The 27,438-nt window shown below is 41.4% G+C and overlaps 1 protein-coding gene across 3 annotated transcripts in view; it reads left to right on the top strand.

Moving 5' to 3' along the window:
- LOC115157071 (phosphatidylcholine:ceramide cholinephosphotransferase 1) overlaps window positions 1–24,141 on the top strand; it is a 43,921-nt gene extending 19,780 nt beyond the window's left edge. For 2 of the 3 annotated variants that reach the window (XM_029704985.1, XM_029704992.1), the window contains exons 2-6: window positions 19,276–20,113; window positions 20,274–20,391; window positions 22,001–22,154; window positions 22,341–22,507; window positions 22,647–24,141. In XM_029704985.1, the coding sequence (XP_029560845.1) occupies window positions 19,503–20,113; window positions 20,274–20,391; window positions 22,001–22,154; window positions 22,341–22,507; window positions 22,647–22,826 (1,230 nt within the window). In that variant the 5' untranslated portion in view covers window positions 19,276–19,502 and the 3' untranslated portion in view covers window positions 22,827–24,141. Of the gene's footprint in view, window positions 1–16,571; window positions 16,747–19,275; window positions 20,114–20,273; window positions 20,392–22,000; window positions 22,155–22,340; window positions 22,508–22,646 lie in introns of those variants that run through there. The other variant, XM_029704977.1, reaches the window with a different exon arrangement.
- The last annotated feature ends 3,297 nt before the right edge of the window (window positions 24,142–27,438 follow it).

The following is a 27,438-nucleotide window of genomic DNA, read 5'->3' as shown; positions in this document are numbered from 1 at the left end:
AATGGTCATTATGGCCAACCAGTTCTATTTTTGTTTCATCAGACAAGAGGATGTTTCTCCAAAAAGTACGATCTTTGTCCCATGTGCAGTTGCAAACCGTAGTCTGGCTTTTTTATGGCAGTTTTGGAGCAGTGCTTCTTCCTTGCTGAGCGGCCTTTCAGGTTATGTCGATATAGGACTCGTTTTACTGTGGATATAGATCATTTTGAAACTGTTTCCTCAAGTATCTTCACAAGGTCCTTTGCTGTTGTTTTGGGATTGATTTGCACTTTTCGCACCAAAGTACTTTCATCTCTAGGAGACCGAACACGTCTCCTTCCTGAGCGGTGTGATGGCTGCGTGGTCCCATGGTGTTTATACTTGCATACTATTGTTTGTACAGATGAACGTGGTACCGTCAGGCGTTTGGAAATTGCTCCCAAGGATGGAACAGACTTGTGGAGGTCTACAATTTGATTTCTTTTGATTTTCCCATGATGTCAAGCAAAAAGGTACTGAGTTTGAAGGTAGGCCTTGAAATACATCCACAGGTACACCTCCAATTGACTCAAATGATGTCAATTAGCCTATCAGAAGCTTCTGAAGCATGACACCATTTTCCGGAATTTTCCAAGCTGTTTAAAGGCACAGTCACCTTAGTGTATGTAAACTTCTGACCCACTGGAATTGTGATACAGTGAATTATAAGTCTGTAAACAATTGTTGGAAAAAATACTTGTCATGCACAAAGTAGATGTCCTAACCGACTTTTCAAAGCTATAGTTTGTTAACAAGACGTGTGGAGTGGTTGAAAAATTAGTTAATGACTCCAACCTAAGTGTATTTAAACTTCTGACTTCAACTGTACTGTGCCTTTGGAAAGTATTCAGACCCCTTGATGACTTTTTCCATATTTTGTTAGGTTAGCCTTATTCTAAAACGTATATTGTTTTTTTCCCCCCTCTTCAATCTACACACAATACCCCATAATGACAAAGCAAAAATAGGTTTTTTGAAACGTTTGCTAAAAATATCACATTTACATAAGTAAAAATTTACTCAGTACTTTGTTGAAGCACCTTTTGGCAGAGATTACAGCCTCGAGTCTTCTTGGGTATGATGCTATAAGCTTGGCACACCTGTATTTGGGGAGTTTCTCCCATTCTTCTCTGTAGATCCTCAAGCTCTGTCAGGTTGGATGGGGAGCATTGCTGCACAGCTACTTTTAACTCTCTCCAGAGATGTTTGATCGGGTTCAATTCCGGGCTCGGCTGGGCCACTCAAGGACATTCAGAGACTTGTCCAGAAGGCTGTGTGCTTAGGGTCGTTGTCCTGTTGGACGGTGAACCTTCGCCCCAGTTTGAGGTCCTGAGCACTCTGGAGCAGGTTTTCATCAAGGATCTTTATTTTTGTTAATTTTTATTAACTAGTCAGGTCGGTTAAGAACCAATTCTTATTTTACAATGACAGCCTAACCCGGCCAAACCCTCCCCTAACCCAGACGACGCTGGGCCAGTTGTGCGCTACCCTATGGGACTCCCGATCATGTTGGTTGTGATACAGCCCAGGATCGAACCAGGGTCTGTAGTGACACCTCTAGCACTGAGATGCAGTGCCTTAGACCGCTGCGCCACTCGGGAGCGCCCTTTACTTTGGTCCGTTCATCTTTGCCTCGATCCTGACTAGTCTCCCAGTCCCTGCCGCTGAAAAACATCCCCACAGCATGATGCTGCCACCACCATGCTTCACCGTAGGGATGGTGCCAGGTTTCCTCCAGACATGACGTGACGCTTGGCATTCAGGCCAAAGAGTTTAATCTTGTACCAGAGAATCTTGTTTCTCATGGTCTTGAGAGTCTTTAGGTGCCTTTGCTCTGTCATTTGCCTTTTACTGAGGGCTGTCGTGCCTTTTACTGAGTGGCTTTCGTCTGGTCACTCTACCATAAAGGCCTGATTGGTGGAAACTGCAGAGATGGTTGTCCTTCTGGAAGGTTCTCCCATATCCACAGAGGAGCTCTGTCAGTGACCATCGGATTCTTGGTCACCTCCCTGACCAAGGCCCTTCTCCCCCGATTGTTCATTTTGGTCGGGCAGCCAGCTCTAGGAAGATTGTTGGTGGTTCCAAACTTCTTCTTCCATTTTAAGAATGATAGAGCCCGATGTGTTGTTGGACTTTCAATGCTGCAGACATTTTTTTGGTACCCTTCCCCAGATCTGTGCCTCGACACAATCCTATCTCGAAGCTCTACGGACAATTCCTTCGACCTTGTGGCTTGGTCTTTGCTCTGACATGGCCTGTCAACTGTGGGACCATTATATAGACCGGTGTGTGTGTGCCTTTCCAAATCATGTCCAATCAATTACATTTACCACAGGTGGACTCTAATCAAGTTGTAGAAACATCTCAAGGATGATCAATGGAAACGGGATGCACCCGAGCTCACTTTCCAGTCTCATAGCAAAGTGTCAGAATACTTAAGTAAATAAGGTATTTCTGTTTTTATTTGTAATAAATTTGCAACAATTTCTAAACTGTTTTCGCTCTGTTATTATGGGGTATTGTGTGTAAATTGAGGGGTTTTGTTTATTTTATTCATTTTAGAATAAGGCTGTAATGTAACAAAATGTGTAAAGTCAAGGGGTTTGAATACTTTCCGACGGCACTGTATGTAATGGGGAATTGATATACACTAACAATCAAACGCAAACAACTCACACAATGAAGCTATGAAACAATGAATGTGCACATTGGTGGGAGAGAGCACATTCTGTAGAGAGAAGTGCATTGTGCATGGTCAGTCTGCCTTTTATGGTGATATGGTCTCAGCAGAAGTCAGGGTATTCATACTTCTTGTGGAGCAGTGCAGAGTTGTTGTCAAGGAAGTGAGTTTGTGTTTATACAGGATATACCGCTCCCACCTACCGTCCTCCAATCATGTCAATGCAGACCTATACAGAGCTCTCTGCATTGTTACAAAATTTGGGAGGCACATGGCGATGTGGTATGGAGCTCAATTTTCAGATCAAGCATAAATTGGCTTTTAGTTCTAGGCCTCCACAATGGACTAGTTCACTGAGGGGGGTGTGTGTGTGTGTGTGTGTGTGTGTGTGTGCGCGCGCATACATACAGTACCAGTTAAAAGTTTCAAGGGTTTTTCTTTATTTTTGATATATTTTCTACATTGTAGAATAATAGTGAAGACATCAAAACTATGAAATAACACATGGAATAATGTTGTAACCAAAAAAGTGTTAAACAAATCCAAATATATTTGAGATTCTTCAAATAGCCACCCTTTGCCTTGACAGCTTTGCACACTCTTGGTATTCTCTCAACCAGCTTCATAAGGTAGTCACCTGGAATGCATTTCAATTAAGAGGTGTGCCTTATTTAAAGTTAATTTGTGAAATTTCTTTCCTTGATGCATTTGAGCCAATCAGTTGTGTTGTGACAAGGTAGGGTGGGTACACAGAAGATAGCCCTGTTTGGTAAAAGACCAAGTACATATTATGGCAAGAACAGTTCAAATAAGCAAAGAGAAATGAGTCCATTACTTTAAGACATGAAGGTCAGTCAATACGGAACATTTCAAGAACAAGAAGTTTCTTCAAGTGCAGTCCCAAAAACCAAGCGCTATGATGAAACTGGCTCTCATGGGGACCGCCACAGGAAAGGAAGACCCAGGATAAGTTCATTAGAGTTGATTGCAGCTCAAATAAATGCTTCAGAGTACTAGTAACAGACACATCTCGGTATCAACTGTTTAGAGGAGACTGTGTGAATCAGACCTTCATGGTCGAATTGCTGCAAAGAAACCACTACTAAAGGACACCAATAAGAAGAAGAGACTTGCTTGGGCCAAGAAACACGAGCAATGGACATTTGACTGGTGGAAATCTGTCATATTCGTCTGAAATTTGAGATATTTGTTTCCAACCATTGTCTTTGAGACGCAGAGTAGGTGAACAGATCTCTGCATGTGTGGTTCACCCCGTGAAGCATGGAGGAGATGTTGGTGTGGGGGTGCTTTGATGGTGACACTGTCTACGATTTATTTAGAATTCATGGCACACTTAACCAGCATGTTTACCACAGCATTCTGCAACAATACGCCATCCCATCTGGTTTGGGCTTAGTAGGACTATCATTTGTTTTTCAACAGGAAAATGACCCAACACACTTCCATGCTGTGTAAGGGCTATTTTACCAAGAAGGAGATCAATGGAGTGCTGCATAAGATTACCTGGCCTCCACAATCACCCGACCTCAACCCAATTGAGATGGTTTGGGATGAGTTGTGTTTTAGTCGAGCAGTAACACAATCTCGGTCAACCAACAGCCTAACAACCAAACATTCGACCAGTCGACTGATTGGGGTCAGCCCTAAACTCTCACAATGATCCAGAGAATCATTATAACAGGAAACTAAAATTGTCTAGGAGCCAGATCAATGAGAAGGGATCATTATTCTCAAATTGTTGCCTGACCAAAGTCTGCTGTTGATAATCACTAGAAGGTTATGGTGAGAGAGAACTTCTCAGCATTACTAAAATGCCAGAGATTGTCATAGAACCCATCTCTTGGATTAATAATTAACCTTTGCTGTGCTACAATGGATCAGATTATTCACAGAAAAATGCTTCGCAACATGGTATATTACCAGCACTGTAACCTCCATTGTTTTTCCTTGGAGGTTGTTAAAATGGAAACAGAATTAGGCCAGGTAGGCTGTTGTCCTGTGCTTGTTAGGCTCAGGCCTAACCATAATTTATCTTTTTTTTGGGGATGGTTAGTCCTACTTTGAATGGGTGAATTATACTTACTGTGTCTGTAAACTAGAGTAGAACTAAGGCCTAATGTATTTCTGTGCCAACATTTAACCAATGGTGGTTTTATTTTAGGCTTGACAGATGGATAAACACAAGACTTGCATGACAGTGAGGGTTGAGCTTGATGTCCCTGGTTTGGTACAGATGCTCTGTAAATAGAGGTGGTGTCTGTGTCTCGGTTTCTGGCGTCAGTTCCCATTGTGTTCCGGCATTATTCACTGTCCTCGGACCTTGTTAGGAAGACCTCGGTGCCAATGAGACAAAGGTAATGAATGATGGTAATTGATCCCTGTGTTGTGGTGAGTAAACTACACTCATGGGTCAAGGAGTTTATCATTACTTGTGGCTGTTCTGTGATTTTGTTTTTCTCATCGGATAATACCTACGCTACTAGGAGACTGGCTAAAGACCATGCCTTTTGTTTGGTAGGTAGTCTACTATGCTTTGAATGTAAGGCTGTAGACGGTGCGGTTTTGATTCAATTGTAGCTGTGTATGGCTTTCAATGGCATCAGTAACAAAATCTGAATTCCTTCCTTCCATTGTCTGAAACTGGCCTGATCTTTTCACCTGTTAGCGTACTGTATAATTTAACCAAACAAGCTCGATTTATGTTTTTACTTAAACTTTCCCACCCACCAGATGGAAGTGGTTTGAGATGGAGATTCATGCATTCAGCAAATTTCATTCCATGGTCAGTCAAAGGCCAAAGGACACACTGCTGTGGTGTCAAGATTGTTTGTTGTGACAACATGAGCGCTGATAAACTTGCTTGCCGGTTTTAGATAATCAAAGGTCACGCACTGCACTTTTCAGGCTCTCACAATGTCTCCAATCTTTGAGTTTTGATCTTGGCTAGCTGCTTTTGTTGGTAAAGAAGCACTGGTCAGTTCAAATAGTATGGGGGAATTGACTGAGCAAATTCCTAAAACACAAACCCTGTGTCTGTTGGCATTTTACCCTATGAATCGCACTACCAGGAGCTGTCCTGTTGGCCCGCAAAACACATGTATTTGTAAAGTGGATGGAAATCAGTTTACCTTGGCGATGTTGAGGCATTGTTTAATTTCCGTCTGTGCCACAGTAGCGCCTTCAGCACCACGGTTTGTTGAAGGAATGTAGAGAAGTTTGCATTCAGCCATTTGGATTGCAGTAATGTCATGACTCATTTATGGCCTGAAACCCCGGGGTCATAACTGAGACAAGTGTGGACGTTCAGTTGCTCGCTCCCACATAAATGTCTGTGTGAAGTGCATGGACAGTTATCCATACTGTCTGAAAAGTATGCAATGGTCCTCCGCGTTCAACTGGAAAGGTCACTGCAGAGATAGGCGAATAAGCTGGCAAAGTTCCCCACTTTTTATCTCTCAGCATACTTCATTCCCAATCCCAACGTTAGTACTGTACTTTTATCAGCGAGACGGCGCAGATAGCGTTGTAGACCTCGTGAAGTGACCAAATTATTTTTATGGCTGCTGAATTTTTCCTCTTCAATATCTTATTTTAAGAAGAACATTGTCAGTAATTTTCTTCTAGGTATTAGCCTATCTGTCCTGAAGTGTTAATTGGTTTAGAACATCTACTTCTGTGTCATACACTTAAAGGGATGTTCCTTATATTCAAATTCTTTAAAGCTAGTGTTGTGGTGCCCGGGACCACTGCTGAAAGGCCTGTACCAGTCCACAACCCTTTGGCCTACCTCTCGGGTGTAGCCTAAAAGGTGTCACCATTCTGGTATGAGGGTAGTTGATCCTAAATTCAGAAAAGTTTTAAAGTAGGCCTATATTTCCATGTAGGCCTAGACAAAATGTTGTCCAAGTACCAGAGGTTACCCTAAATCATGGCTGAAAGTGTGAATTCACCATTAATTGATGAGACACAGAATATACCCTACCTAGCTATCATGTTTGTTAAAAGAACTCAATCAATAGTATCAACATGGAAGTCTCATTTTACACACAATTTCTGTCTGCATGACACTCCAGTGGAGAAGGAAGGAAATGTGCAGTTTCTTGTTGAAAAGCTGAGAGGAGTTTTTGAATTGCCATTGAATTGTGAGAGGCGTAAAATGGTCTAACGCTCCTACCTGTGATCTTTTTGAATGGCTATTAGATTGAATTGAGTCACCAGAAGCTGCCCTGAAATAGAATGTGCTCCTCTAATGGACAGCACAGTGAAAACGTCTCATCACAGTCTGAGTAGAAAATGACTTATTCACTAGTTTCTCTCTGTGGACTCCAGTCTGTTTCCTATTGAATTGATTTGGGCCAAGTGAGTAAATGTCACCTGTTAGGTAGCTGGAGGCGAATGCTTTCAATGTACATACTGGTAAGCTAGGTCTATTTCCATTGAACGTGAGAGGAGGGTTGAACAACTAAAGCCTACGTGTCATATTGCTGCTTTGTTTCTGGGTCTTCTGATTGTAGGTGTCTGACTGTAGGCCTATTTCATCCTTACAATGTGCAATAAGCAACTGCTTTGTAAGCATAGGTGAGTATGTAGACATGTGAGATTCAATACAGGTGAGGGTAGTATGTATACTTATGCTCAATGCAAGATACTTTTTGTTAGCTTCATCTCATTTCTGTAACAGAGAACCCCTTTTGTAAACAATTCCACAGGAAATAGGAAATCTGAAGACCAATTGAAAGTGGGTGTGACTTTCCTGTGGCCAAGCACTTGACTAGGCATACATTTTGACTTCTGTAGGGATCCTTTATCTAATTGAACTGAAGGTACCACCACTACTAACTCATTTTGGCATGAGAAAATGTTTGACTTTGTTCAGGGTATCAATGGGTTAAATCAGCCTGTCCCCTATTCTTTTAGAATTCCATATCAGCCTTCATTCCTAATTGATTCATTCACACTCGATTGTCACGGAATATCCACTGTGTTATCATCCAGAATCTCTCGTAAATGTAAATGTTAAATGGGATGTGACCACTTTCGCAAGAATTTTACTTCTGGGTAACAGAGTTTATCATCCGGATTAAACAGTGAGCTCAATAAAGCAGTATAGAGTTACTGCAGAGCAAACAGAATTTGCGCTACACTTAACCCTGGGAAAGCACATCCTGACTTTGGGGCATAGTTAATATTAAAAGATCCCTTTCTGTGTGGTTACTGATTATGCAAGGCGTAACCAGGCAACTCGCTAACAGAGCTTAACAGCTTCCCCTACACGCCTTCCCGATTCTTATGAAAGTAGAAATGCTGCCTGGGCTGTGAGCTGGCCAGCCGGGGATGCTTACACCAACTGAGCGTTTCCGAATGACTGTTCAGCAACGGATGGGTGGGACTCACTGAAGTTCTCAGCTTAGTGTCACTGCCCAACGCAGCCAGGGGGAAATTCTGAGGAGTTGAGTGATTAACATTTTCTGTCTGGTTGGGATAGTTTTTTCTCAGAGCTTTTTTTCTTTTTGTATTGTAGCGCCTCTGAGTGGGAAAAGGAAGACCACGGCAGGCAGTGCAAACTCTAGATATCACAGGTACAGTGGCATGCAAAAGTATTCACCCCCCCTGGCATTTTTCCTATTTTGTTGCCCAACCTGAATTTTTTTTTTACATTTTTTTTATAGGGGTTTGTATCATTTGATTTACACAACATGCCTACCACTTTCAAGATGCAAAATATTTGTTATTGTGAAACTAGCAAGAAATAAGACAAAAAAACTGAACTTGAGCGTGTATAACTATTCATCCCCCTAAAGTCAATACATTGTAGAGCTACCTTTTGCAGCAATTACAGGTGCAAGTCTCTTGGGGTATGTCTTTATAAGCTTGGCACATCTAGCCACTGGGATTTGTCCATTCTTCAAGACAAAACTGCTCCAGCTCCTTCAAGTTGCATGGGTTCCACTGGTGTACAGCAATCTTTAAATCATACCACAGATTCTCAATTGGATTGAGGTCTGGGCTTTGACTAGGCCATTCCAAGACATTTTAAATGTTTCCCCTTAAACCACTTGAGTGTTGCTTTAGCAGTGTGCTTAGGGTCATTGGTTAAATAAAGGTGAAAAAAATGTTTTTGAATAAATTGTCCTGCTGGAAGGTGAACCTCCGTCCCAGTCTCAAATCTCTGGAAGACTGAAACAGGTTTCCCACAATAATTTCCCTGTATTTAGCACCATCCATCATTCCTTCAATTCTGACCAGTTTCCCAGTCCCTGCCGATGGGGAAAAACATCTCCACAGCATGATGCTGCCACCACCATGCTTCACTGTGGGGATGTTGTCTCGGGGTGATGAGAGGTGTTGGGTTTGCGCCACACATAGCAATTTCCTTGATGGCCAAAAAGCTCAATTTTAGTCTCATCTGACCAGAGTACCTTCTTCCATAGGTTTGGGGAGTCTCCCACATGCGTTTTGGCAAACACCGAACGTGTTTGCTTATTTTGTTTAAGAAATTGCTTTTTTCTGGCCATTCTTCCGTAAAGCCCAGCTCTGTGTTGTGTACGGCTTAGTGGTCCTATGGACAGATACTCCAATCTCTGCTGTGGAGCTTTGCAGCTCCTTCAGGGTTATCTTTGGTCTCTTTGTTAGCTCTCTGATTAATGCCCTCCTTGCCTGGTCCGTGAGTTTTGGTGGGCAGCCCTCACTTGGCAGGTTTGTTGTGGTGCCATATTCTTTACATGTTTTAATAATGGAATTAATGGTGCTCCATGGGATGTTCAAAGTTTCTGATAACCCAACCCTGATCTGTACTTTTCCACAACTTTGTCCCTGACCTGTTTGGAGAGCTCCTTGGTCTTGGTGGTGCCCCTTGCTTAGTAGTGTTGCAGTCTCTGAGGCCTTTCAGAACTGTGTGTGTGTGTGTGTGTGTGTGTGTGTGTGTGTATATATATATATATATATCTAAGTCTCACATGATCTCAGTATATATATATATATATTAGATTGCACAGGTGGGCTTTATTTAACTAATTATGTGACTTCTGAAGCTAATTGGTTGCACCAGATCTTATTTAAGGGCTTCATAGCAAAGGGGGTGAATACATATGCCCGCACCACTTTCCTGTTTTGTTTTTTTTAATTTTTAGAATTTATTGAAACAAGTCATTTTTTTCACTTCACCAATTTGGACTATTTTGTGTATGTCCATTACATGAATTCCAAATAAAAATCCATTCAAATTACAGGTTGTAATGCAATAAAATAGGAAAAACACCAAGGGGGATGAATACTTTTGCAAGGCTGTGTGTGTTATTTGTATTTTTTTTTATGTATCACACACACTGTTTTTATTACTAAGGATAGGTTCCCAACTGAGATTCTGTCATCAACTAGTTGTCTCTCCATGTATGTGAGGTCACTGGGAATACTGTGTGTGCCAGAGGAGGCTGGTGGGAGGAGCTATAGGAGGAAGGATCATTGTAATGGCTGGAATGGAACGGTATCAAACACAAACATATGGAGCCCACATGTTTGACTCTGTAATGGCTGGAATGAAAAGAATGGAACAATGAGCCCGTCTTCCTATAGTCCTTCCCACCAGCCTCCTCTGGTGTGCGCAATGTACATGTTCAGTGGTTTTATTTTCCTTCCATGGTTTGAAGAGACCTGAGTAGGAAATAAACTGAAGTTTGTAGAGGCTACTACTTCAACTTTGTACTAAGGCTAGTTTGTACTTTTAGGTGTTGGCTTTCAGTAACAACTGATTCATCATATGAAGCAATCGGTGCTCATAATATCTCACTGGGTGCTGACGTCAGTTCAATGTCTAGTTTTGAGTTACATTTGGTTGTTGTCAACTAACGTGAAATCAACAAAAAATGTAACCATGACATTGGATTTGGGTTAAAATACTTTTTGCAAATCCAATCAGTTTTTCACGTTGATTCAACATCATCACATTGATGTTTTTGTTTGAAATGACATGGATTTGCCCAGTGGGATGATTCTGACTTATCCTGAATTAGGTTGTGAAACTGCGTGATCATGTCAACTCTTTTAGATTTTCAATAGGGACAGTAACTCAGACTGATAATGTTGCTAGAATTATCTTAGATATCCTAAATCAATCTTGCCTCATAACTATTCAGCAAGGGGTATAACTTCATTATTTTATATCCTCCTGTGTTGTAAGGACAGTACACTGGACCAATGAGGCCTACAGAGTTGAAGGCTTAAAATCAGTACATTTGGGCCAACCCTTATGTTTAGAAAGATAACTACTCTCCCTGCTGTAGGCCTATATGTTATTACTGATCTCAATGGTGGTGGACACAGCCAAGTCAGACCCTTTTTTTGGCATTCAGGTTTCTTTCCCACGGCTCCTCTCTGTGGCTTGTTATTCACACTGATTTGAGGGCACTTTAATCGTCACGTTTGTGGCACGTACAATTTAACAGGCCGCATGTCAAGGTGACAATATGCCCACAATTTATATTCTGCATTTTAATGACGATCTAAATTTTGTAAAAAAAAAAAAACACATTTTGAGAGCAACAGCTAGCAGTTGTTGATTCATGCTCTTGGCAAGCTTTAACTAGTCTTGCAAACACCAGCCTCTCTAGCTCACTGTGTATTTAGGCTAAGCTTTACCCTGAGTTACTCACACTTAAAACAATTGATTTCCTGTTATGGTGGTAACATTGCATCGTGCATAAAAACAGCCCTTAGCTGTGGTATATTGGCCCATATACCACACCCACCCGGGCCTTATTGCTTAACTAACGCATGGTATATCAGCACGGTAGAATTAAATGGCTATAGTTCATTCTTACATGTTCTATGTTTGAGCTGCTTTTGAAAGCAAGTCTAATTGAAAACATTATTGGCATTGTTGAATTCGATTTTCATAATTGCAAGCTAGGACTGCTGGTTTGGTTAGCTAAACTAGCAACAAAGATTTTTTTTATAACTAAGCCAAGATAGACCTGAACCCGTCGTTCCCAATGGGAGCAAATTAATCATAGTGGGCAGAACAAGCATGGAGGTGGGCAGAGCCAAGTACGAGCTAGTGAGATCCTATTGGCGCGTTCTAGCATTTATTTGCATTTTCCATTAGGGAATGCCTACTCTGAAGTGCGCGTCTGCAATAACTAAATTTTCTCTTCCACTCCTAAGCAATGCAATTTTTGGAACCTTTGGCAATGGGTAAAGTCTACAAAACGTAGTCCAATCTGTTAAATATTTTAGTTTTGGAAAGGTCATAGTTTAATTCAACGAATGTTTAATTGATGAGAAAATGTGTTTTTAATGTCAGCCAAAATCCATCTCGCTCCATCTTCTCCCACTGCCGGCCACTGGACTTCCTCTCATCACCATATTTGGTAGTGAGTGGAAACGCCAACCGGATGCTTCACATTTATACATCCTGTGAAATATCTGGCTCTAATAAGAATGAATAGAATGGGCTTGGAACCTCTAAACCTGTCGGTCTAACTGGTATTCTCATGGCAGACCTGGTATTGTGACGCAGGATTGCCACGGTTACCAGGCTTTGGCTTCCTCCAGGCGTCTTAAGTCTTGGACGGCATGAATTGGAAATGGCTCGCTAATGTTTGAATGAGTTGATAAAGTAGAATAAAGGTATAAAACTTTGAATTAGTGTTCATTAGTTGTAACATCACAGAACTAGAATGAGATTGTATTCATGAGTAACACACACATTCCTAATCAAAACTGAAGGCACATTAAAATTAAATTAAATATGTTTATTATGAAACATACTCTACATTTGGTGATGTAGAGTATGTGGACACCCCTTCAAATGAGAGGATTTGGCTTTTTCAGGTGTTTAAAATTGAGCGCACAGCCATGCAATCTCCATAGACAAACTTTGACAGTAGAATGGCCTTACTGAAGAGCTCAGTGACTTTCAATATGGCACCGTCATAGAATGCCACCTTTCCAACAAGTCAGTTCATCAAATTTCTGCCCTGCTAGAGCTGCCCCGGTCAACTGTAAGTGCTGTTATTGTGAAGTTGAGACGTCTAGGAGCAACAACGGCTCAGCCGCGAAGTGGTAGGCCACACAAGCTCACAGAACGGGACCGCTGAAGCGCGTAGCGTGTGAAAATCGTCTGTCCTCGGTGCAACACTCACTACTGTGTTTCAAACAGCCTCTGGTAGAAACGTCAGCAAAATTTACATTTAAGTAATTTAGCAGACGCTCTTATCCAGAGCGACTTACAAAAAATAACTGTTCGTCGGGAACTTCATGAAATGGATTTCCATGGCCGAGCAGCTGCACACAAGCCTAAGATCACCATGCGCAATGCCAAGCGTTCTGCTGGAGTGGTGTAAATCTCGGCGCCATTTGACTCTGGAGCAGTGGAAACGCACTCTCTGGAGTGATGAATCACGCTTCACCATCTAGCAGTCCGACGGCCAAATCTGGGTTTGGCGGATGCCAGGGTAACGATACCTGCCCGACTGCATAGTGCCAACTGTAAAGTTTGGTGGAGGAGGAATAATGGTCTGAGGCTGGTTTTCATGGTTCGGGCTAGGCCCCTTAGTTCCGGTGACGGGGAATCTTAACGCTACAGCATATAATGACAGTCTAGACATTTCTGTGCTTCCAACTTTTTGGCAACAGTTTGGGGCAGGCCCTTTCCTGTTTCAGCATGACCATGTCCCTGTGCACAAAGTGAGGTCCGCACAGAAATGGTTTGTCAATCAGTGTGGAAAAACTTGACTGGCATTCACAGTGCCCTGTCCTCATACCCATCGAACACCTTTGGGCTGAATTGGAACGCAGATTGCGAGCCAGGCCTAATTGCCCAACATCCATGCCCAACCTCACTAATGCTCTTGTGGCTGAATGGAATCATAGTGGAAAGCCTTCCCAAAAGGGTGGATGCTGTTATAGCAACAAAGGGGGGACCAACTCCATATTAATGGCCATGACTTTGGAATGAGATATTCTATGAGCAGGTATCCACTTACACTACATGACCAAAAGTATGTTTTAGATTCCCAGGAATGAGAAATGGCAGCGTCACTATTTATTTCAAAATAAAATAAAAAATCAGACATTCACATGTGTGACACTTAGGGAAGACTCATTCCCTACAGAATTTGAGGTATGGAATTACACATTACATACAATAACAGATTCACTACAAAGGGGTTATGCGTTTTAGCAACAGGACTTGTTGAGGAGTTATCCTCAGCATATCTATGTAATTGAACAGATTCATTTATTTGTGCCGTTTTTATATCCTGGAATTCCGAGCCTAACCCCAAAGAGTTTGCTGTGTAAACATCCAGTACAAGAGATCTACTACATCACTGTGGATTCAGTCATAATGCAAACACAGTTTGCAGGCTGTAGTTTTTATAATTTTTTTTGCATGTTGCTTTGTAAACAGGGGAACCATGACTATGCTAGAATGAGTCCTAGTAAGAGTTCAGAGGCACTCATTTGCAGCCTGGAACATGACTTGCAAGACCCTATCCATGACCTGTAAGACCCTATACTTGACTTGCAAGACCATATTCCAAGTCCTACACCATCAACTCCCTCAGGAACTCCATACCCTGTAAGCACTCCATAGCTACCCACTACACATACAAAAAATAGAAGTAATAGCGAGTCACTAGTTGGCTCCTTGTGGAGCCTTCTCGCCCGGGCCATAATGAATTCATTTGTATTTAGTGTCTTTTATGTATTATTCAGTTTGCAAACATCTGTGGTGCCTATAACGTTACATAATCTACCTGTGATTGTTGTTAATTAGAATGTACCTATCAACAGGTTAGCTAGGAGCTAATGTCTTATCTCTGAGTAATTCATTTCCCTAAAGTTTTCCCAAGAACAAACTCACTGCACCACATAACATTAGCCTACTTCAACACTGTCCTCCATATCAAATCAGGCTAGCTAGTCAGCTGGTTTAATGTGACTTTTTTTACCCTGAATTTTTTTCTTTTTTGTGATTTAAAAAAAAATATATAATTATGATTTCTAATAAGGTACACAAAACAGGTGCACATAGACAGAGAACCAAGTGACAACCTAACCCAAGCTACGTCTCAGCTAGCTAAGTTAACGCTAGCTAGCTATATTAGCGATAACTTAGCTAACATTAGCTAGACGCCAGTTTTTGTTACATTTATTAATAAGCTGGCTAGCTAATATGTTATCAATCGATGTAACAATGTTGTCATGCTTACTAACTAGCTATGTTAATTAACAAGCTAGCTAGTAAATATCTTTACCTTATTACCGATTTTGATTCAAGCAAAGAGGGGGGCAAAAAAGTCAATTTTACTGTTTCGGTCGACGATGGCAATGTTACAAATACAGCTAATGGCTGTATCCAGGCACTCCATAATGTGTTGTGCGTAAGAACAGCCTTTAGCCTTGGTATATTGGCCATATACCACACCCCCTTGGCCTTATTGCGTAAATATACCACGGCTGTCAGCCAATCAGCATTCAGGGCTCGAACCACTCAGTTCATAATCATTATTATTTCAATGCTAGCTAGTCTGTTTGTTTGTTACCAAGGCAACTACTGTAGCTATCTAGTAAACTTTCTAGCTACTTCAGTGGATGTTGAACACCTTTCTACCAGTGTTGTGCTGAAAAATCTCCCCCCTGACAGAATCTGCCCCCCTCCCTTCTAATTTCCTTAATTTTGTGGCTAGAGTCAAATTCTTTCTGTGGCACACAGAGTCAAAAACTTTCTACAGAACAAACTTCATGTCAGGATAGGCAACCGAAATTAATAATGAATGTATGTGTGTTTATATTAAACAGAGGCGGGAGTAAAATGTTGGCAAGCAATAAACATTTCAGAACAACTATGGCTGAATTGTTATCCTTACACTTTCAAAAGTACTAGTCGATTAAGACATGGAAGAGATGACGAATTTTGGCAAAGATATTTATTTATAGACTAATACAGATCAGTAGTGGATATAGGTGGGGGCGGGCGCTAAAGGGGGGTTCGCCCAGGGCGCCATACAAGGTAGAACCGCCACATACACTTGAAACAAATAGCCAAACCGAAAATTGCAGACAAATGCTTTCTGCTACTGGGACCAGTGAAATAAATGTAGGCTAAACTGACAACGGCATGAGGAGCAGAAATGTAAACTAGCAAGCAAGTCGCAGCAATGAAGAACGCGGGGGGAGAATTCTGGCAGGGGGAGATTTGATTTTCGGCACAACACCGGCAAATGAACACATTTTTATCTCGGGCAAATGTGTTAAATTATAGCCATAATGAACTCTGGGTTCTATGCGTTCTCTCGAAAATAATGCAACTCTGTGGAAGGTGTGTTCCACGACGCGCTATTTTCCATAGAACGCATTGCCCCTCGTTATGCCTCGATCACACCGACAGTGTCTATGCAGTTTGCAACACCAGAAGTGTATTAATTTACAATGGAACGCTGCGTTTGACTTGCAGCATTGAGTTCTGTGTGGTGCATACGTTGGACTTATCAGACGTGTGCGTCAAACTGTGTACACGGCTTGACAGAAATGGTAGCAGAAGGTGAATGTTGAACTTTTGTTCCACACATATCCAGATTATGCTGTTACATTTTGCTCAAAACACAAATTGGTCAATCGTTGTGATCGATGGGGTTAATTGATTATGGGCGACACATTAGCGCTCACTTTCTGTTACTTTCAGTTTTATCAGAGCTATTGTGTGTATCACAGATAACGTGGGACGATATGGGTGTCATCCCATCCACATAAAGTAAGTGAGGCTTCTTTTCTGATGTAATTTTCTGGAGAAGTGGCAAAATTATGGCCTTTTTAAGCCTTTTCCTAATATAAACAACCATCCCCCTCCATCAAAGACCGATTTGTAAACAGTGCCCCACCCTGTGAGCAAACTGTTGGAATGTTCGATGTTTCCCCATACCCGCGTTTCAAATACGTTGTCTCAACTTGCCTGTTGGTTCATTTCTTATGAGGAGTAGCGTATTGTCAAACCGGATTTGTTCATTCCGCAACACAGCAGCAACAAGGTAACACGTTTTGTCGTCAATTATTCCACAGAGCGTGCAATAATGTAGCCTACACATTTTTTACGTATACGACTCTCAACACGGAATTAGCATTCTCCATTATACTGTATTGATACGGCAATAACAATATCAGACATGTTTGAAATGGTTACAAAGTCGTAGACGCGGTGTGTTTTTATGAAATTACAGTTTTACTGAGCTGTGGGCTAATTCCTCACCTGAAAGCACTTTTCGCTGGTATTTGAACGGATAGTTGAGGCTTTGTTTCCTAAAATTATCAGTCTCGTATCCTGAACGAGAGAGCGCTTGCATGTGTCGAAATTCTGCGGTCCTGTGTGTGTGTGTGCGCAATATTACGTGTGTGTTTATACAGTGGTGGGGAAAAGGTACCCTATTGTCATACTTGAGGATAAGGAAACTACCTTTTACTTGAGTCATGTTCCATTGAGTCACCCAGTAAAATACTACTTGAGTAAAAGTCCAAAATGATTTGGTTTTAAGTGTACTTAAGTATCAAAAGTAAACGTTTTAAATTCCTTATATTAAGCGACCCAGACGGAACGGTTTTAGTTTTTATTTACGGATAGCCAGGGGCACGCACCAACACTCAGACATCATTTACAAATGACTCGTGTGTTTAGTGTGTGTGCCAGATCAAAGGCAGTGGGGATGATCTGGGATGTTCCCTTGATGTGTAGGAATTGGACCATTTTCCTCTCCTGCTAAGCAGTCCAAATGTAATGAGTACTTTTTGATGTCAGGAATAATGTATGGAGTAAAAAGTACGTCATTTTCTTTAGGAATGTAGTAAAGGTTATCAAAAATATAAATAGTAAAGTACAGATGCCCCCCAAAACTACTTAAGTAGGACTCTAAAGAAGTTTTACTTAAGTACTTTACGTGTGTGCGCGTGTATGCTACCATTAAAAAGTTTGGGGTCACTTAGAAATGTCCTTGTTTTTGAATGAAAAGCTATTTTTTTCGTTCATTAAAATAACACCAAATTGATCAGAAAAACAGTGCAGACATTGTTGCTGATTTAATTTTGGAATATCAACATTGGCGTACATTATCAGCAACCATCACTCCTGTGTTCCAATGGCATGTTAGCTAATCCAAGTTTATCATTTTAAAAGGCTAATTGATCATTGGAAAACCCTTTTGCAATTATGTTAGCAGAAAACTGTTGTTCTGATTTAAAAAAGCAATACAACTGGCCTTCTTTAGACTAGTTGAGTATTAGGAGAATCAGCATTTGTGGGTTCAGTTACAGGCTCAAAATGGCCAGAAACAAAGACCTTTCTTCTGAAACTCGTCAGTCTATTCTTGTTCTGAGAAATGAAGGCTATTCCATGTGAGAAATTGCCATGAAATGGAAGATCTCATACAAAGCTCTGTACTCCCTTCACAGAACAGCGCAAACTGGATCTAACGAGAATAGAAAGAGTAGGAGGTCCCGGTGCACAACTGAGCAAGAGGACAAGTACATTAGTGTCTAGTTTGAGAAACAGATGCCTCACAAGTCCTCAACTGGCAGCTTCATTAAATAGTACCCGCAAAACAGTAGTCCCTATGTCAACAGTGCAGAGGCGACTCCGGGATGCTCCTCTGTCCTCTGTCCAGTGTCTGTTCTTTTGCCCATCTTAATCTTTTTTATTTTTATTGACTAGTCTGAGATACGTCTTTTTCTTTGCAACTCTGCCTAGAAGGCCAGCTTCCCGGAGTCACCTCTTCACTGTTGACGTTAAGACTGGTGTTTTGCGGGTACTATTTAATGAAGCTGCCAATTGAGGACTTGTGAGATGTTTGTTTCTCAAACTAGACACTCTAATGTACTTGTCCTCTTGCTCAGTTGTGCACCGGGGCCTCCTACTCTTTCTATTCTCGTTAGATCCAGTTTGCGCTGTTCTGTGAAGGGAGTACAGAGCTTTGTACGATATCTTCAGTTTCTTGGCAATTTCACGTTTAACCAGAACAGTTTTCAGCTGTGCTAACATAATTGCAAAAGGGTTTTCTAATGATCAATTAGCCTTTTAAAATGATAAACTTGGATTAGTTAACACAGCATGCCATTGGAACACAGGAGTGATGGTTGCTGATAATGGACCTCTGTACGCATGTGTAGATATTCCATAAAAAAATCTGCCGTTTCCAGCTAGAATAGTCATTTACAACATTAACAATGTCTGCACTGTATTTCTGATCAATTTGATGTTATTTTAATGGACAAAATGTGCTTTTCTTTGAAAAACAAGGACATTTCTAAGTGACCTCAAACTTTTGAACGTGTGTGTGAGAGAATCTGTTGAATGGGTGATTTTAATGCACTCTACATTGTGAATATTTTACTTTTACCATTATAAATAGATTGTTTTTTTTAATTCTACAATTAATACATCTGCTTTGTCATCACACTAGATTACATACATAATATAATAGGCTTTGTAACACACAAAGTTTGTCAAAGTAATGTGTGAATGCTTGTAAATGTGTTATGAATTGTTTTAATTTTTTTCTCTCCCATTTTAGGACAAAATTGTCACAGCAAGTTCAATCCCAAACCTTGGTAGGATGGATTAACCTCTAGATTTGCCTGACTGGACACTCCAGGTGTCGGCAGCACCCAATGTCCTTTCTATGTGATGAGTGTGACCTGAGGAGGACTCTGGATTTGTTAGACCGAACCGCTAACACCTCTGGACTCTTCCACCCAAGTTTTTCCCTCCGTTTGCCACTCGTACGGCACGGGTACTGACATGAAGAAAGTGGCCCAGTGGTCAACAGAGGACGTGCGCCAGTGGCTGACCAATGAGGGAATGCAGGAATACTCTGAGGCCTTCCGCCACCTGGACGGCCAGGGTCTCCTGCAGCTCTCCAAGGCGGACTTCCAGACGGCCCCTCTGGTCCTTGTCACCTCGGACAGAGGCAAACAGCTTTTGGACAAGATGGAGACTCTCAGAATAGAGCACCACATTGAAGCACATAAAAATGGGCACACCAACGGACACTCCATCTTGACCGTCATCAATGAGGTAAATGGGAACAAGCCCAAAAGTAACGGTCTGATCAATGGGTTTCACAGGGAACGGGTTCAGATCCCCATGCCTGAGATCAACCGCTCTCCGTTCCCTGAAGAGTGGGGGAAGACTGGCGTGGCTTGCATCTACGCCATGGTCTGCTTCGTCTGCACCACCATCATTATCTCCGTGGTCCATGAACGCGTGCCTCCCAAAGAGGCTACTCCGCCCCTGCCAGACAAGTTCTTTGACTTTTTTGACCGAGTAGACTGGGCTTTTTCCATATGCGAAATCAACGGCATGATACTGGTCGGCCTGTGGCTTCTACAGTTGACACTGTTAAAATATAGGTAAAAGAACAAGATAAGTTACAATAATTTGATAACGACTTGAATTCTAACATCCGGAATGTATTGAAGGATCCACTCCATGTTAAAGTATGTTTTGCCATGTGCTGATTAAGCGCTCCAGCAAGTCTTGATTCTGTATGTACTACTTTCTCGTCCTCAGGTCCATCGTTGGTCGACGTTTCTTCTTCATCGTTGGCACACTGTACCTATACAGGTGTATCACCATGTACATAACCACACTCCCTGTGCCAGGAATGCATTTCAAGTGCTCTCCTAAGGTACTTGCTACTTCTCCCTGGGCTCAGAAATATAGCCTTTTTGTTACATTATTTAATTATGCAAAAACATACAGGTACCTGCCAAAATAAAGAAAATACCAACATAGTTTCTTAATAGGGCGTTGGGCCACCACGAGCCAGAACAGCTTCAGTGCGCCTTGGCATATATTCTGCTAGTGTCTGGAACTCTATTGGACGGATGCAACACCATTCGTCCACTAAATTACATAATTAGTTTTTTTGTTGTTGATGGTGGTGGAAAATGCTGTCTCAGGCCCCTCTCCAGAATCTCCCATAAGTGTTCAATTGGGTTGAGATTACAGGCATGGCATATGGTTTACATCGTTTTCATGCTCATCAAACCATTCAGTGATCACTCATACCCAGTGGATGGGGGCATAGCTATGGTAGCAAAAATAATAGCAAAAAGAAGGACCTGCCAAGCATGTTTATACATGACCCTAATCATGATGGGATGTTAATTGCTTTATTAACTCAGGAACCAGACTTGTGTGGAAGCACCTGCCCTCAATTACTCAAGTGTTTCCATTATTTTGGCAGTTACCTGTAGCATACTAAGTGAAATGACTGTGTAGTTAGTAGCTTGTCTTAACATGACTGTGAACCTCAGAGGTCAATGTTGAAAGTGCTGAGTGAGAAGGCCCTGAGAATAGCCTTTTTTTATGTGGATGATGAGAAAAGCAACATTATTTCCCAGCTGTTGACCCCCTATGGTCCCAATTTTCCATTGCAGGGTTTTAAATGGCAGTTAAAAAAAAGAACTGGAGATGTTCTCACGTTAAACGACAACAGACGATTTATGCCTCTTTTGAAGGTTTTTTATTTGTGGCATGTTGGTCATATTTTTAAGGATAGTAGATGGCATTTGTCAATTTGATTTAGACCCATTTTCTCAGCCATGCTATAGTAAAAGCTGATAAATCCTCAACTTAATGTGAAGGAATATATCTGTAGCCAACATTTTATATGGTCTTAAGACTCAATGGCTGTGAACATTTATTTGACTGCGTATGACCACTTTGTTCACCTACTGTGAGAACCGCTTACCTCGATGCTCCCTACTTTTAGCAGGTCTGTTCAGTCATGAAGCAGTGGTGTAGCATTACAGTTCCTCTTGAGTGTTCCTCCCCTCACGTTAGTGGGAGACATACAGTAGGGAACTAGTGAACAAGGCCAGGATCTGCATCCCCTCAGCACACCACAGGCCAGGATATCCCCTTAGAGGAAACCATTTGTTATCAGTCCAAATTTGCCAGCTCACCTATTTCTGACAATTCCACATTTCCTATTTAATCTAACTGAATTAACCAAATTAGTGATAGCTTTCCAATTGTTGAAAGCAGTTGGCTGTGGGCCAGCGTTTCTGACTGGAGGCCTTGTTCCAAGTTAGTCTGATCATGTATGATCAGCTTCTAACTGGCGAACAGGGTTAGTACTGTTCAAGCTCCTAATAGTAGGCTAACACATCCCCTTTCACAGACACAAATGTTGTTACTGTATTATTGTTGAATAAGTCTGTTTTTATGCCTTTCTGGAGCACACTAACTTGACATTCTTTTGTGGTGTTTTATTTTTTATTCTGTTGTAGCTGTTTGGTGACTGGGAGTCCCAAATGCGGCGAGTCATGAAGATGATTGCAGGAGGAGGCCTCACCATCACTGGCTCGCACCACATGTGTGGGGACTACCTTTACAGTGGCCACACAGTCATGCTGACACTCAGCTATCTCTTCATTAAAGAATGTAAGTAGGTTACACAACACTACGGCGTAGCCTCTCTTAGTGAAACCCTGTGAAGTCTGTGATGTTTATTTTTGGAGTGGAGGAGACACTCAGTGGTAAACTGTACGAGCTGATGTATGCCTGTTGAGAGAACATGCATCTGATTGGTCACATTGACTTAAAGGTATTTTCTGTGTTTTTTTGCAGACTCTCCAAAACGGTTCTGGTGGTACCATTTGATCTGCTGGCTGCTCTGTGCTGTAGGCCTTTTCTGCATTCTCTTGGCTCATGACCACTACTCCATAGACGTGGTGGTGGCTTACTTTATCACCACACGCCTATTCTGGTGGTACCACACCATGGCCAACCAGCAAGTAAGTCTATATTTGGTCACACTTACCAGTGGATTAACCAATGTAATTACCCTGTAATAGACTAGTATTACTTGCATGTTCAACGTGTCTCAACAATTATGGCATAGTGTTGTTCATGAACATTTAATTTGTTTCACAGGTGCTGAAGGAATCATCGCAGAGCAATCTTTTCTCAAGGGTGTGGTGGTACCGAATTTTCCAGTACCTGGAACAAAATGTCACAGGCATCGTCCCTCGGAACTACCGGATGCCGCTGTCATGGCCACCGGCCCAATGGAGTCAAGTGAAGTACAGCCGGATTGACACACAGTGCCCGTGAGAGCGGGAAGTGATTTCCCCCCCCCCAGGAGGACATGATGGGTCTCTTAATAACACTCTTTAAAGTGCCACATCTAATCACAAGAAGATGCCCTATCTATCAAACTCTGATGCTGTTCCATCTCCCTTGAACTTTCTCCTGTAACATACACTCCAGTCCAACTGGCTAGTACTGTGACAACCATCGTTTCAGCCAAAACATTTCACATTGGAAAACAATCAGTCTATCCTCTCGAGGCTACTCTCAAAGTAATGGTTTCCAGTGGGTGGATCGCAAGCATTTCAAAAATGGGTCCAGATCTATTTCAGCTAGCAACAGGAAATCTATAGTTAAAGGCTAATATCTCCCTCTGTAACCAGTTACTGAAATGTTATTAAATAAACATGTTTGTCACAGCGATTGGGCTGTTCCAAAAGTTTGGTGTTATCATGCTCAGATGTTTTACCAAGTTTTGGTTGAAAATAGCTTTGAGAACTGACCTGTCGTGAAGCAGGAGGTGTTTTTTGTAGTGACTTACATTTTTGTAGCTGTCTAAAATAAGCTTGGCCAAGGTGTAAACTATTTTCTAAGCATATAACAGGTTTATTATTCAAATTAATGCTTTAGATTTTTACAGTTAGGAGACTAGAGCGAAAAGGAGATGATAACTTAGTCACAATATTCCTCAGTGCCTTTCTTGTTGTGATTGTACAGTAAGTGTATCAGTGTCCTCATTAATGTTGACTTGAATGACCGTTTTTAAAGTGCTACATCAGTATTTCCACTTGAACAGATAGGAGGGTGCTTAAATGAACCTGACGCTGATCACCGATTACAGCATAGACAGTTGAGCAATTATGACTCCATGACATTTTCTCCCTGTTTCTGAATGTAAAGAATCATGTAATTCTTTTAATCATGTCAGTGTCTTTCCAAGAGAAGTCATGTTTGCTTAAAAAAATAGAAAATCATGAATAATTTGTTATTTTCCATTGATTTATTTATTACATTGATAATTTCTTGTGTTTTTGCATGGGATATTGGATTCCCATGTCATTTCTTGCCTATTATGCCAAATAGCTGCATTGTTTGGGCTGTCCTTTGACCCAAAGGTTAGGTCAGTGTGATGGAGAGGGAGGTTAAAAGCAAGGTTTTATTGAGTGGTCCTGACAATTTCTCAGCTTACTGATGATGACTGACCCAAATGCCCCTCACCTCAACTTATATGTATACCTCAGAAGTGTCGCGTTAACCACCCAATGAGAAGAGCTGATTATGGTGTAACCATGGAAGAAATTAATCCAAAAGGAAATAAATAATATTTAGCACACATAAATCTGTGATTCTTTTGTTTTATTTATGTACTGGAGAAGTGATCTTTCTGTACACAATTTGGTCATGTGTATAATATAATTTCACTCTGTAATCCACCATATACAGTACCAGTCAAAAGTTTGGACACACCTACTCATTCCAGGGTTTTTCTTTATTTTTACTATTTTCTACATTGTAGAATAATAGTGAAGACATCAAAACTATGAAATAACACATGGAGTCATGTAGTAACCAAAAAAGTGTTAAACTAATCAAATCTATTTTTATTGAGATTTTTGAGATTCTTCAAAGTAGCTACCCTTTGCCTTGACAGCTTTGCAGTCTTCTCATTCTCTCAACCAGCTTCGTGAGGTAGTCATTTCAAGTAACAGGTGGGCCTTGTTAAATTGTGGAGTTTCTTTCCTTATTGCATTTGAGACAATCAGTTGTGTTGTGACAAGGTAGAGTTGGTATACAGAAGATGGTATTTTACCAAATAGGGCTAAGTTCATATTATGGCAAGAAAAGCTAAAATAAGCAAAGAGAAACGAAAGTCCATTATTTTAAGACATGAAGGTCAGTCGATGCGGAACACTTCAAGAACTTATGTTTCTTAAAGTGCAGTTGCAAAATCCATCAAGCGCTATGATAAACTGGCTCTCATGAGGACCTCCACAGGAAAAGAAGACCCAGAGTTACCTCTGCTGCAGAGGGTAAGCTCTAGAGTTCACTTCACCTCAGATTGCTGCCCAAATAAATGCTTCAGAGTTCAAGTAACAGACACATCTCAACATCAACTGTTCAGAGGAGACTGTGTGAATCAGGCCTTCATGGTGGAATTGCTGCAAAGAAACCACTACTAAAGGATACCAATGAGAAGAACAGACTTGCTTGGGCCTAGAAACAGGAGCAATGGACATTAGACCGACGGAAATCTGTCATTTTGATCTGATGAGTCGAAATTTGAGATTTTTTTGGGGGTTCCAACCGCTGTGTCTTTGTGAGACGCAGAGTAGGTGAACGAAGGATCTCTGCATGTGTGGTTCCCACCGTGAAGCATGGAGGAGGTGTGATGGTGTGGGGGTGCTTTGCTGGTGACAGTCTGTGATTTATTTAGAATTCAAGGCACACTTAACCAGCATGGCTACCACAGTATTCTGCAGCGTTACGCCATCCCATCGGGTTGCACTTGGTCCCACTATCAGTTGTTTTTCAACAGGACAATGACCGACACACTTCCAAGCTGTGTAAAGGGCTATTTGACTAAGAAAGAGATTGATGGAGTGCTGCATCAGATGACCTGGCCTCCACAATCCCCTGACCTCAATCAATTTGAGATGGTTTGGGATGAGTCGGATTGCAGAGTGAAGGAAAAGCAGCCAACAAATGCTCAGCATATGTGGGAACTCCTTCAAGACTGTTGGAAAAGCATTCCAGGTGAAGCTGGTTGAGAGAATACCAAGAGTGTGCAAAGCTGTCATCAAGGCAAAGGGTGGCTATTTGAAGATGCTTAAATATAATATATTATGATTTGTTAAACACTTTTTTGGTTACTACATAATTCCATGTGTGTTATTTCGTAGTTTTGACATCTTCACTAATATTCTACAATGTAGAAAATAGTAAAAAATAAAGAAAAACCCTTGAATGAGTAGGTGTTCTAAAACTTTTGACCGGTAGTGTAAGTATTCACACCCCAAATTGAGATTTGGTGCATCCAATTTCCTTTGAACATCCTTGATGTCAATAAAACTTGATTGGTGTCCACCTGTGGCCAATTCAATTGTTTGGACATGATTTAGAAAGAATCACACCTGCCTATATAAGGTCCCACATTTGACACTGTATGTCAGGGCAGAAACTATATCATGAAGTACAAGGAACTGTCCGTAGATCTACGAGATATAATTGTGATGAGGCATATATTTGGGAAAGAGTATAAAACAATTTCTTGAGTGTTGAAAGTTTTCAAAAGCCTAGTGGTCTCCATCATTGGGAAATGAAAAAATATGGAACTACCCAGACTCTGCCTAGAGCTGGCCATCCAACCAAACTGAGCAACCCGGGCAAAAATGACCTTGATCAGGGAGGTGACCAAGAACCCAATGACCACTCTGACAGAACTACAGAGTTCCTTGGCTGAGATGGGAGAAACTGCCTGAAGGACAACAGTCTCTGAAGCACTTCACCAATCTGGGCTTTATGGGAGAATGGCCAGATGGAAGCCACTCCTGAGAAAAAGGCACATGACAGCACACCTGGAGTTTGCAAAAAGGCATGTGAAAGACTCAGAGCATAAGGCAAAATATTCCGTGGTCTGATGAGACAAAAATGAAACTTTGGCCTGAATGCAAAGCGCAATGTCTGGAGAAAACCAGTCACAGCTCATCACCCGTCTAACCATCTCTACCATGAAGCATGGTAGTGGTAGCATCATGCTATGGGGATGCTTTTCAGCAGAATGGACTGGGAGACTGGTAAGGATAGAGGAAACAATGAATGGAGCCAAATACAGGCAAATCCTTAATGAGAACATGCTTCAGAGTGCCAACGACCTTAGACTGGGGTGAAGATATCAGTTCTAACAGGACAATGACCCCAAGTATACAGCCAAAGCAACACTGGAATGGCTTCAGAACAAGAACGTGAAAGTCCTTGAGTGGCCCAGCCAAAGCCCAGACCTGAATCCCATTGAAAATCTGTGGAAAGACATGAAGTTTGCTGTTCACCACTGCTCACCATATATCTTAACATAGCTTTGACAAAATAAATCTGAATGGGAGAAAATCCCAAATCCAGATGTGCAATGCTGATAGACATACCCAAGACAATTCAAAGCTGTAATCACCGCCAAAGGTGCTTCTACAAAGTATTGACACACATGTTTAAATACTTATGTAAATTTGATATTTCTGTATTTCATATGCAATAAATTTGCTAAAATGTCTAAACATGTTTTCACTGTCATTATGGGGTATTGTGTGTAGATGGGTGAGATTTTTTAAAATTAAATACCTTTTGAATTCAGGCTGTAACACAACAATATGTGGAATACGTTAAGTAGTTTGAATACTTTCTGAAAGCACTGTATGTCATTCTGTACCATACTTAAGCAATAAGGCGGGGGGGGGGGGTATAGGGCCAATATACCACGGCTAAGGGCTGTTCTTATGCACTACGTAACGCCGTGGTATATTGGTCATATACCACAAACCCTCGTGCCTTATTGCTATTATAAACTGGTTACCAATGTAATTAGAGCAGTACAAATAAATGTTTTGTCATACCCGTGGTATATGGTCTGATATACCACGTGTCA

The sequence above is a fragment of the Salmo trutta genome, chromosome 2, assembly GCF_901001165.1.
Source record: "Salmo trutta chromosome 2, fSalTru1.1, whole genome shotgun sequence".
Taxonomy (NCBI): Eukaryota; Metazoa; Chordata; class Actinopteri; order Salmoniformes; family Salmonidae; genus Salmo; species Salmo trutta.
Note: the sequence above shows the minus strand (reverse complement) of the source record. Positions and strands in the feature narration are given on the sequence as shown.